At 31.8% G+C, this 13,517-nt stretch overlaps 1 protein-coding gene across 1 annotated transcript; it reads left to right on the top strand.

Moving 5' to 3' along the window:
- Positions 1-2,463, top strand: LOC111400345 (leucine-rich repeat receptor-like serine/threonine-protein kinase BAM3). Its single transcript, XM_023027758.1, has 8 exons — positions 1-223; positions 322-378; positions 537-692; positions 815-889; positions 1,477-1,632; positions 1,740-1,817; positions 1,931-2,077; positions 2,453-2,463. Exons 1-8 carry the CDS (start codon positions 1-3, stop codon positions 2,461-2,463), a joined length of 903 nt encoding a protein of 300 aa, XP_022883526.1.
- Positions 2,464-13,517: the final 11,054 nt, after the last annotated feature.

Raw genomic sequence — 13,517 nt, 5'->3', positions numbered from 1 at the left:
ATGGGGTCGCTACCAATGAACTGCTTATTGTTGGCTTTTACAATTTTATTACAAATCAATGGATTCCATGGTTGTATTGAGGAGGAGAGAAGGGGTCTTCTGGAAATTAAGACATGTTTTCGATTGATGAATGGTGAAGAAGACACTACACTTCTTTCATGGATTCATAGAAAAGAGAATAACTACTGCAACTGGGAGAGAGTCATGTGTGATCCAACTACAAGTAGAGTAGTCGAGCTCGATCTTAACAATTTACGTAGTTTAAACTTCTTGCTCCCGGAGGTTATTTTCTTAATGTCTCCTTATTTTCCCCATTCAAAGAAATAAGAATTCTTGATTTATCTGGAAATTACTGGTGGAGTTCTGCTAATACTACAGGTAATTTATTAGCCTCGTATTCGAATTTAAACTTAATTATAATCAGAGTTTACGATTTTATTATGTGATAAACTCCATCTTATGTACAGTTAATTTACTTATAAATTTAGTAGAAGATTAATACACCATTGATGAAATCAATAAGTGCATAGAAGCAGGTTTTATAAAATTGGTCCATTTGAAGAGGTTAGAGAAGTTAAACCTTGCTGTTAATGCGTTCAACAACAGCATCTTCAAGTCTCTTAGCACACTCAAGCCGTTGAAGTTTTTGAACCTCAGTTTAAATAATTTTGAAGGGCTTCTTCCAGTACAAGGCATGTAAAATTTGAATTAGTAATATATTTATAATAGGCATTTTATATAAAATCAACCCTTTCTCAACTTATTTGACAGAGAAAAGTTTTTCTTCTTATCTTTTAATCTTTCTTGATTGCAGATCTATCGGCTTTGTGGAACTTGGAAATATTGGATATAAGTAATAACGAGTTTGAGGGTAACCTCTCGTTGCAAGGTGAATAATTTTAGACTTTTAGCATTCAATTGGTCCACAATATTCGACACTACAATACAAGTTTCTTCTTTAATCCCTATCCAATGTTGTCTAATTCTCCAATTATGGTATTTCTCAACATTTGCTACACTTATCTCAAATTGGAATTAAATCAGGGACGGATCAAGGATTGCATTACTAGCCAAACTATTATGTAAAATAATAATAATAATAATAATAATAATAATAATAATAATAATAATAATAATAATAATAATAATAATGAATTTACACATAAAAAATTGCATCAAAAAAGTTAAATGGACAGGGCCCAGTTCCCCCGTATAAGTCCCTAGAATAAATCACAAACATGTAATGAAGCGAATGTACATAAATGATTTCAATTTCAAGATAAACATCGTGTTTCTTTAGGTTTAATGAATTAAAAGGTACATAAGTTATTTCAATTTCAAGATAACTCTGTTTCATCTATAGTAAGGCACTATTTGAGTAAGTAAAGTTTAGTTGGTCATATGGAATTCAGATCATGAACACGAGTTTTAACCTTCTATCTTGATTCATTCGATGATGTCATGGAATTTCTGCAGATACAACAAGTTTATCAAAGTTGAGAAAGTTGGAGCACCTAGATTTAGGCTGTAACCATTTCAACAAGCCCATTCTGAAGTCAGTTAGCAATCTAAAGGCTTTTAAATTCTTATCGTTACAACAAAATGAGATGGAAGGTCCAATTTCAAATAACGGTATGCTATCTTTTTTCAAATTAATTTCAAAAAACTTTAAAACCAGATAAGAAGTTAGCGAAAATAAGAAAATTATTATGATATTCAAGTAACTGGTCTTTCTGCAGAGCTGGACAGCCTAAATAAGGAACTAGAAGTCCTAATTTTAATAGGAAATCAACTGGCTGGTCATCTACCTATTCAAGGTTTAGACAAAATCTCCCTTGAAGCATTAAGAAGGATAAATCAAATTTCTTTTCCATATATAAGGTAAAGTCTTGTCCATTAACTACATAGATTTTTTTTTTTTTTTTGCCAGATCTTATATCTTTCAAGAACTTAAAGGTCCTAAATATGAGCAAGAACAATTTCATGGGGAGCGTGCCTCAAATAATTGGGCTCATGTCCTTGCTTACGGCACTATCATTGGCAAAAAACAAGAGTAATGGTTTCTTGCCCAGTAAAGGTACAAGATTAAATACATTGAGCATGTTCTACACATATTTACTTAAGGATAATTGCATCCACAATCGAACCTTACACAATTTCACAAACTTTACCCAAATCTTTCATTTGTGGCACACAAATTGCCAAACTTGTCATTTTATTGTAATAGCAAGATGGATGGATGGATTCCGTCCATTTGACCATTAGTTGACCAGAAAAGTTGATTTTCACCATGCTTTGACCAATTTTCAAAGGGTAAATTATTAAATTTACATTATTCCGTATTAAATAATTTACTTTTTCTTAAGCTGTGTGAAAATGAAAGTAGGTCTATATTTATGAAATGGAGAGAATAGAGTTTTTTTTCTTTTCTTTTCTTTTTGTTTTATTAAAGATACACAATAGCATTAAATATTTTAATACTTGTAAAATCGTGATAATAGTTGATAAATACATTTTTATTATTAGGAATAGATAATAGTTTATAATACATGTAAAATCGTGTGTAATAAAATCAAACTTCACTAAATGAAAGTAGGTTTATCTTTATAGAATGGAGAGAGTAAAGTTTTTTTTTTATTTATTTATTAAAGATACACCAGAGCATTAAATATATTAATACATGTAAAATTGAGATAATAGTTGATAAATACATTTTTATTATTAGGAATAGATAATAGTTTAATACATGTAAAATCGTAAATAATAAAATCAAACTCCACTACACATAATAACTTGATTTCCATTCATATCAATCTATGTTTTTTTTATCAAGAAAATTAGTTTTTCATTCAAAAGGAGAATCTAAAATATGAGACATTATCGAAAAAATTCGATGCTCTCGAAAGTATTTGGCTACTTGATGTTGTTAATCTATCATTATATAAGTCAGAGTTGGAGAATATTATTTTTAATAATAAATGAAGGAGCTGATGTTTGTGATGTTGAAGAAAATGAAATTGGTATAATTAATGATTAAAATAAAATATTTTAGCATTTTATTTTATTATCATGGTTTTTGGATGTACCCATATCGTATTGTATTCGAATCCATGCTTCTTATGTATCAAGCATCTTTCTCAGTTGAGACGATACTCAATTCCCCACTTTTTGTTAAGGGATCAAGGATCCATGCTTGTTTTTGCTAAACTTTTGAGGACTCTTATTTCATACTCCATAATTTGCAGGTATTTGTGAACTTAAAAACCTTCAAGAATTATACCTCAGTCTAAATCCCTTCGAAGGACAGCTCCCTCATTTTTTTCACCAACTTGAGCTCTCTAAGAGTTTTAGATCTTTCTACGAATCGTTTCAAAGGAGACATTTCCTTCATAATATCCAACCTCACATCTCTGAAATACTTGAGCCTAAAGGATAACGGATTCGAGGGTAAATTATCATTTAGTCTATTGGCCAATCATTCTAAGTTGGAGATCGTTGAACTGGTGAATATGGGAAAAATGGATGTTGAAATCGAAAATTCAAATTGGACCCCAAATTTTCAATTGAAAGTTCTTCGATTGTCCAATTGTAACCTTAATAAACTCAGTGGCAATATCCTCACTTTTCTTTCACACTAGTACAGGCTAAAACTGATTGATCTTTCCCAAAACAACCTGCGAGGAAATATTCCTAATTGATTGCTTCAGAAAAATGCAGGATTAGAAGTTTTGAACTTAAGAAACAACTCTCTTGTTGGCCAATTATCACTGCCTCCTCATTAGAACAATAGCATTTATTTTGATGGTACCATTCTATCCTCATTAGGTAACATGTCCAACTTGAGTCAATTGGACTTGTCTTTCAACAACTTCTATGGAGAAATACCAAAAGCTGTGATATCTTTGTTGTCCAACTTGAGTCAATTGGACTTGTCTTTCAACAACTTCTATGGAGAAATACCAAAAGCTGTGATATCTTTGTTGTGCCCCTAGAAATTTTACCCTAGATTCAAAAGCAATAAAAAGATATAGAATCTAGGGTTGAGCCCATTAAGGTTCAATTAAAATTTCTTATTATCTAAAGTAAGAGGATATTCGCTGGATGAGAATCAGATGCTAAATAATTTCCCAGACGGTCAAACATTATCATCGCTAGTTGATGAGAAAAAACAACACACTGTCTGCCACTGAGTTACCTCTCACTAGTTATGGTAAGTTCATCTTTTCCTATATTGTGTCGCCTTCCTAATAATTCTTTTAGCCGGCAGAATTGATGCTTTGACAAACCAAGCTCTTTGACAGTAACACCCAATTTTACTTTTCTATTATTCAAGTGCCATGCATCACCACCATGAGCAAAGACCAGACGTGTTTGCCACCTAAGAATTGGGGCCTCACCTGGTGGGTCATCAAGATCATTTTTCTTATGGGGCACAGCATTCTCATCAAACTGTTAAGGAGCCTCTGCCTCCATCAGCTTAACACATTGCAATACCATTTGGTCTTCAAACTCTTTAAACAATGCATAGCCTTCTTCAACTTCCAGTTCACCTTTTTCAATCCTATTTGCTATCTCGTCAAACTTCTTTTCCACTTTCTTTTTTTATCTTGTTTGAGAATTGTTAAATAATAAAAGTCAACTCATACTACAAACAGAGTATAAAATATTTGGAAAAATTACTACAATGTTTGAGAGTGGAAATATGTGCACGTAATCGTCCCATGATATTGTAACACAATGCAAATCCACAAAGTCAAAAGCATTGACCTTTGTCATTTCTTTTTTATTGTTCTGTACACAAGCATTATCATTTCGAACATATTAATCTAACATGTATTGAAATTAAAATTTATGAATAATGCTCCACAAGTCATTAGTGGAGTTTGAGCTTAGCCATCTTTTCCAGTGTCCTGTGCTCTTATCTTTTGCTCTATGGCAGCAAAGGGTGCGCCTATTCAGGGTATTCAATGCAGTGTGGTAGATCAAGACGGTTATCCAATAGGGGAAGCAGCAAGAACGCACTAAATCAACTGGGAGAAAAAAATCTCCAGTATGATTTAAAGGATATTAATAATTCAAGATATCTTCTCCAGACCCCACTAGAAGATTAGTCTGAGAAAGCTAAAAAACAGTGCTGCTATGACTGAAAGTTGTATCAGATAGGAACATGGTTCTTGTTGGATGCAGCACCTACAAATGTTGGAATCGCCAATGGACAACAATTCTGGAAGTCCTTAAGATAAAGGCCGATCCAGTTAAAGGACTTGGAAAACAATTTAAATGCTGAAGAAAGGGGAAAAAACCAATTTCCGCAAGGCAGAAGGATGAAGAAAAGAAACCAATTTCTGCAAGGCAGAAGGATGAAGAAAATGACGTTGGAATCAACAGCCTAAACATTGGTAGCAACATGGAATAACTAAGGAGATGTGAGTCTAACTCTAATGTAGAGTTGCTGAAATATGTTACTCAAGAAGCTTTCTTACGTTTGAAAAGGAACAGGATCTGGCCTTTATACAAAAGTTATATTTATATATCAAGGCATTAATTAATTAATTTGTTGTCATGTACTTTTAAGGTCAAAACAATACATTTTTACTCGCTTCCAACCCAAACCCATTTACCAGCTCCACGAGGTTGGGATGTGGGCATGGAGAGATAAGCCGGAGTCAAAATAGAAAGGAACAAAATATGCTTTATTTGATTTTTGTCAATTTAAGGGCACACTTTCTTATCTCGTCTTTGTAACTCCCGGCTTCAATGTGCAGTCAGCGGATGAGATGGTCCAGATGCTGCATGAGTACAATTTTGAAGTTGCTCTACCTGAGCCATAATATAATGATAATAGCTCAAAAGTTTGGCAGGGAAGTTCTGATATGGTTTTTTGGCCAAGGATGACAAATTAATCTGCTATTTTTATATAGGTTACAGTTTTTCACATCATTTGAACTTTCTCCAGTTGATGGACATACAATAACTGACTTCATGCATCTTACAGGATTGCAAATGTGTTCTTTAGGCGGCATGGTGAGCGAATAATCTCGCACACACTCTCGTTTTCTATCCCACTCCTACCTCCACTAAAATTTTCTTCTTTATGTTAGTATTAATGAAATCCCATGAACTAGGGTGAATTTCAGAGCAACTTCCTCATATCCACTCTTCATATTCATTAGACCGTTGATCGGGCTTTTATGCACATCCTTAGAGCTGTTATTGCTACTATTGGGAGCACAGACATTTCAATAGCCCCAAGTCAAAAGTGTATAATAGTACTTTTTTGTTTAAAATGGTTGTGCAGTTCCACATCATGACACATCAAAATTTAAAGTGATCTTAATCACAAGAAAAAGTTTCATCTGATCAATCCAAAAACCACCAAGAGAGATGGAACCTTTGTTTTCTACAATTTGACTTTGAAAGCGAGAAAACGAATAGAGTTATTATCTGGTAGAAGTCTGTCCCAGTTAAGCATGTCCTCTAGAATTGCCTCACACTCCCTAGTATCCTTCAAATGCCCATGTTCGACAGCCTCTGCAATCATGTGATCCCACTTCCTGTCATCCATGTTGAAGTATGGATCACTTGCCATTTTCTTCACCACAATATCCCGTGCATTGTACAAATCATCAATCTCTTCATCTGTTTCATGGCCCTCCTCAAAATCTGATTCAAAATCTTGGTCTTTAACACTATCCATCGGCTGCATTTGGAGCTCTTCCATCAACTCATCATCTGTGTCATCATGCTTACCGCAAATCCTCTTCTTTAGAATACTCTCAAGGATTAATGGGAGTGCATCCTCATTGACATTCTTGAAGTAGTTCTCTATCTGCACTTTTAAATCTGCAAACAAAACGTTCCAAATAAAGCTGTCTTGAAACCCACAAAATATCTGACATGTTTCACGGGTTAATATGGAAGAATGGCAAGTATTACAAATTCCAAAAGAATTCAGATTTACACTGAAACAATTAGATCTTAATCTATAAAACATAGATGAAACAGGTAGACTAGCAGTCGTAATTCCATGATTACTCAGCAACCGAGTCAAGTTGTTCACCAAAAGTTTTACATCCTAACAGCAGATTGTGCAATCTGATTAATCTGGTTTCGAAAAATATAACAACTAAAACCTAGTAGAGCTTGGAACGTTTAATTGACTGAACAATCATACATGAAAGAGGAACCAAATTACAGTATTAACAGGTCCAATTTTCTACAACGCTATTAATGCACGTGTTTCTTTAGACCTCAAAATTGTATTGGACAAACCAGGAAATAATTGCATTATTTTGATACCACAAAAACTAAAATAATTTTCAATTTTGATACCACATTATTACATCTTGGACCTTGGCGGCGACTTCTTTCTTCTCTTCACGCTCGTTGACGCTAGATTTTGATGCAGGCTTTGACTCCTGGTTCGACTCTGCTATTTCTTTGGGGGCGCCATCTTCAGATGAAAAAAACTAGAATCTCGAAGAGAAGCAATTGATTACCGGTGCATTACTGGTACTGAAATTTGTACAATCAATGTTAAAGATTACAAGAATAGGTTTGAGATTCTGCGAGCAATGAGAGAGACATTTCTTAGCAAAGGCAGAACCACTCTCATAGTGATGCTGGTCTAGGGTTTCAGGTTCTGGGTACGGCAATTGAGAAATGAGGTTCAATCAAAATAAATAAATAAAAAATTAAATTAAATTAAATCTTTTAATTTGGATTAAATTTACTGTTTTACAAATGAGCGACCAAATTCAAATTTCCTATTTCGTTGAATTTTAATTTTATAACAGAATGTCAAATGTTTAAATATAACTGAAAAGAAGTAATTTGACAGCTATAACTTAGAAATGGGTGATCCAATTGAGATTTTCATGAAATTTCGTTGACCAAAATTAAACCTTTTAATTTGGATTAGATTTCCTTAGTTTTTTTTTTTTTCCTTTTTTTAAGGAAGTTGAAATTCCATAATAATGATTTTATTTCGAGAAATTTATTTAATTATATTTCTTGCATAATGATTATCGGTGCATTACTGGTACTGAAATGGGTACAATCATTGTTAAACATTACCATAATAGGTTTGAGATTGTGCGAGAAATGAAGATTTCGAGCAACGAGAGACATTTCTCAGCAAAGGTAGAACCACTCTCATAGTGATGGTGTTTTAGGGTTTTAGGTTCCGGGTACGGCAATTGAGAAATGAGCTTCAGTAAATAATAATAATAATAATAATAATAAATTAAATTAAATTAAATCTTTTAATTTGGAAATGAGCGACCAAATTCAAATTTCCTGTTTCGTTGAATTTTAATTTTATAACAGAATGTCAAATATTTAAATATAACTGAAAAGAAGTAATTTGACAGCTATAAATTAGAAATGGATGATCCAATTGAGATTTTCATGAAATTTCGGTGACCAAAATTAAACCTTTTAATTTGGATTAGATTTCCTTAGTTTTTTTTTTCTTTTTTTTTAAGGAAATTGAAATTCCATAATAATGATTTTATTTTGAGAAATTTATTTAATTATATTTCTTGCATAATGATTATCGGTCCATTACTGGTACTGAAATTGGTACAATCATTGTTAAAGATTACTAGAATAGGTTTGAGATTGTTCGAGAAATGAAAATTTCGAGCAATGAGAGAGAAATTTCTCAGCAAAGGCAAAACCACTCTCATAGTGATGGTGTTTTAGGGTTTTAGGTTCCGGTACAGCAATTGAGAAATGAGCTTCAGTAATAATAATAATAATAATAATAATAATAATAATAATAATAATAATAATAATAATAATAATAATAATAATAATTTAATTAAACTTTCAATTTGGATTAAATTTACTGTTTTACAAATGAGTGACCAAATTCAAATTTCCTGTTTCGTTGAATTTTAATTTTATAATAGAATGTCAAATGTTTAAATTTAATTGAAAAGAAGTAATTTGACAGCTAAAAATTAGAAATGGGTGATTCAATTGAGATTTATATGAAATTTCGGTGACCAAAATAAAACCTTTTAATTTGGATTAGATTTCCTCAGTTTTTTTTCTTTATTTAAGGAAATTGAAATTCCATAATAATGATTTTATTTCAAGAAATTTATTTAATTGTATTTCTCGCATAATGATTACCTGTGCATTACTGTACTGAAATTTGTACAATCATTTTTAAAGTTTACTAGAATTGAAATTGTGCGAGAAATGAAGATTTCGAGCAATGAGAAAGACATTTCTCAGTAGAGGCATAACACTCTCAAGAGATTCAGTCAAGAAAATAAAAAAAATAAAAGAATTAAATTAAATCTTTTAATTTGGATTAAATTTCCTGTTTTACAAATGTGCGACCAAATTCAAATTTCTTGTTTCGTTGAATTTTAATTTTATGACAGAATGTCAAATGTTTAAATATAATTGAAAAGAAGTATTTTGACGGCTATAAATTAGAAATGGGTGATCCCAGTTGAGATTTTCATGAAATTTCTGTGACCAAAATTAAACCTTTTAATTTGGATTTCCTCGGTTTTTATTCTTTTTTTTTTAGGAAATTGTAATTCCATAATAATGATTTTATTTCGAGAAATTTATTCAATTATATTTCTCGCATAATGATTATCGATTCATTACTGGTACTGAAATTGGTACAATCATTGTTAAAGATTACAAGAATAGGTTTGAGATTGTGCGAGAAATGAAGATTTTGAGCAATGAGAGAGACTAAATCTCAGTAGAGGCAGAACCCTCTCATAGTGATGTTGTTTTAGGGTTTTAGGTTTTGGGTACGGCAATTGAGAAACGAGCTTCAGTCAAAATAAATAAATAATAATAGAAAGTTAAATTAATTTAAATCTTTTAATTTGGATTAAATTTTCTGTTTTACAAATGAGCGACCAAATTCAAATATCCTGTTTCGTTGAATTTTAATTTTATAACAGAATGTCAAATTTTTAAATTTAACTGAAAAGAAGTAATTTGATGGATATAACTTAGAAATGGGTGATCTAATTGAGATTTACATGAAATTTCGGTGACCAAAATTAAACCTTTTAATTTGGATTAGATTTCCTCATTTTTTTTCTTTTTTTAAGGAAATTGAAATTCCATAATAATGATTTTATTTCGAGAAATTTATTTAATTATATGCTTTAAAACTACTAAATTAAAAATTATATTTGATTAATCGAAATATTTCAAGGACCAAACAAAACGGCAGGGTATGGTTATAACTTGAATTTCCTCCATAAACTGAACCTAAGATGGATTTCAGTGAGGCAGAAGTAAAAGCTTAGTTATTGTACTAAGATTGTGTATTTAGTATCCGTACATTTCATTACAAGCAAATGGTCTAAGGAAATCAATCATTAATTCATTGATTTATGAGCGAAAATTATATCAAAATGTGAGTTATTTGTTTATATCATGTAATAAAAAGCTTGCAAATTGAATAAAAGGACATAGATACACTTTTATTGTTGTCACGATCATTATTGAAGTATTGGTGATTGAATGCTTTTGATTGAGGTTTATTTGGATTCACGAGAGATATGGTTGGTTGATCTAATTTGGTAGAATTGGTTTGAAATTGAGAGAGGTAAATTAATTAATTTAGAAAAATTCGATCCAGTAAACATAATTAATTGTTATCAAAATTTGGTGATTGAGATTAAGAGGATATCTTTGGTGAAATTGTGAATCTTAACAATAAACCATTATATAAAAAATTCACTTACGCACATGTTAATTATTTTAGCATATTCAAAATAAAAACTCACAAAAAGAAAAGAATCATGGTTAATTAATTTTAATCAAATTGAAGTTAGGAATAATTTGGACTCTTAGGACCACTTTATTAACTTTCGCAATTCGTATACTCGTGGAATATAAAATCAACAACAACTAACTTTGGAGCCCAACAAAAAGGTTCAATAACCAAAGTGAAATGGTGTTATTTGTTGGTTCATTGGCATCATTTTTAACCTAAATATTTATTTAAGTTTTCTCCTCTAGTTTCTCAGCTACAAAATTACAGCAACAAAACTTTATCAAGGAAAAGTATATATTGAACAAGTAAGATGAACTCATTTCAGTCATAAAAATAGAAGTGAGCAATAATGGAAATCTCATAGACAACGGTAAAATTGAAGGGAAAAGGGAGAAAGAGTTGAGGAGTATGTAGATCTTGAATTAATCAAAATTTCTAGGTTAGAAATCCACCAACCTCTATATTTGATAAACATTCATTCCAACGGACTTCATTAGTAATTAAACCACAAGTAATTATTGTACAGCCCTAACTAAATTGTCTTCTGAACATTTCAACAGCATCAAATTCGAATTTGAAGAAATCTCTGAAATTCTTGTAGCCGGAGAAGAATGAAATTGCTGTCCCATAAAATATTCGTAAGAGTCCTCTCTTCAATGCACTGCAGCAGAGATTGATTGCTGACGGTATAAACCATGTAAGATTTCTACTGTTGAATACCTAATCTCTACTTCTTAAGGGCCTTTCCAATTCAACATTTGCACAAACTTTTCCACTACTGAGTAGTTTATTCCAGTCTTTTAGAGAGTATCGTCAGAAAACAACTTTCTTTGAGCAAATTTTCTTAAGCATTTGGATCCAATAAGTTATTCATCATGGGAATTAGTATGTAGCAGTTCCATTGCAAATGAAGCCATGCCCATTTTCATACCATAAAAAATGCTTTCATCTACACATTTGTAATAGACATTGTAGAAGAATATTTTGATCAAATCTTTCTTCTCTGATTGTCCCAAATTGCGCTTCTTGTTCACCTCATCCAGTAACCCCAGAATGCTCACGTTCCAGTAGGCATTCTTCTAAAGAAAGAGAGCAATGCCTCTGCTAGGGCCAATGAATAGAATATAATTAGAGCTAATTTTAGGTTTTTCTTATCCTTAAACCCTTTCACGACTTCGCTATAGTTATGGTGAATGAGCTTAATCATAGAGAGAACCATGTATGTTGTAGTAGATGCAAGTTGTGGCCAATACTAAAGCTTTAAAATATTTATTGAAATGAATACTCATTTTGTATATTGAAGAAGAGGGAACACTGTACTTGTCCATGTTGGAGTTGGCATCATCTTTTGATACCGGTTTCTCGTGCTTGTTTTGCTTATAGTCCCAACACCAATGATAGACCATGTCACATGATGAATCTAAAGTTTCAAAAAATCAAGGAAACTTGTGTGATCATAAGGTTGAGATTAAGGCTGCCGCTGTAACGAATGCGCCTGAAAATTTCAAATTAACATCACCACGAGTTCAAAATTCTATTGTAAGTGCTATTGCTTATGAAACTCTAAATGTGATTATCAATGATATGGGTGATAGTTTGTTTTATATTTCAGTTGATGAATCACGTGACATTTCAATAAAGAAGTAAATGTCAGTTGTTATTCATTACGTGAAGAATGATCGTGTATTGAAATATTTTGTTGGGGTCACACATGTTTGAAGTATCACAGTTGTCTTACTTAAGACTTGAATTGATAGATTATTCTCCAAACATAACTTAAGTATATCTAATTTGAGAGGTCAAGGATGATAGAGCTAATAATATACGATGTGAGAGTGTGGATATTAGGATTTACAAGTTGACTATGGACCCCTTTAGTGCACAAATATTTGTGTCCCCCATTTTTTTTCGTGTGATTTATTTATCTACATAGGTACTAATACCCTAACTACTAAGGTGTGGTGTGGGAAAACGTGTGAGAGATAGTGGGTAATTGGATGAAGTTGGGGAAAGCGTATTTGAAACAAAATGTTTGACTAGGTCTTGCCAACCAACTATACTACTCAACAAATACCTTTCTTACATGTGGTACCTTTTTAAACAAATTGAAAGAAAAATAATAAAGCTACCCTCTCTCTCTCTCTCTCTCTTTCTCTCACGTGGCTTCCCTTATCTTCTGTTTTTCTCTTTTCTTTCTTTCTTTTTTTTAAAAAAAAAAAACTATATTTAATAAACAAAACAATCACTAACCTACTGCCTATGAGAAATCTAGCACGTCACCCATGAAATTTTTAAATTCATTGCATACTCAATTAAAATAATAATACTACTAATAATATTTAATTCTATATATTTTGACCTCGATAGCTTAGGCTTCGGTAATCCAAATTAACTTTTTCTCGAGCCTAATATGCATGATTAATTAGGATCTATTTAACGAGTCCAATACTCATATACTTATTATCGCTCCGTCACTATCTACATTTTAACCCAAAAAGAATTAAAATTTACTTTATCTACACTTTAGTCCCTAAACTTTCAAAATACTAAAATATAGTATACATAAATTAAATTCTATTCTACGAAATGTCGGAATATTACAATCTCCCATCCTTAAAATATTTTCGTCCTCGAAAATTACCTTGGCTAATTGAATAGTTCTGGATACTTTGTTTTAAGCTCCTCTTCCCTCTCCCATGTTGATTCGTCTACTCCATGATTTTGCCATTGGACCTTGACCAGGGAACTT

This window comes from Olea europaea, chromosome 10 (assembly GCF_002742605.1).
Source record: "Olea europaea var. sylvestris chromosome 10, O_europaea_v1, whole genome shotgun sequence".
NCBI lineage: Eukaryota > Viridiplantae > Streptophyta > Magnoliopsida > Lamiales > Oleaceae > Olea > Olea europaea.
This window is presented reverse-complemented; position numbering and strand designations above follow the sequence as displayed.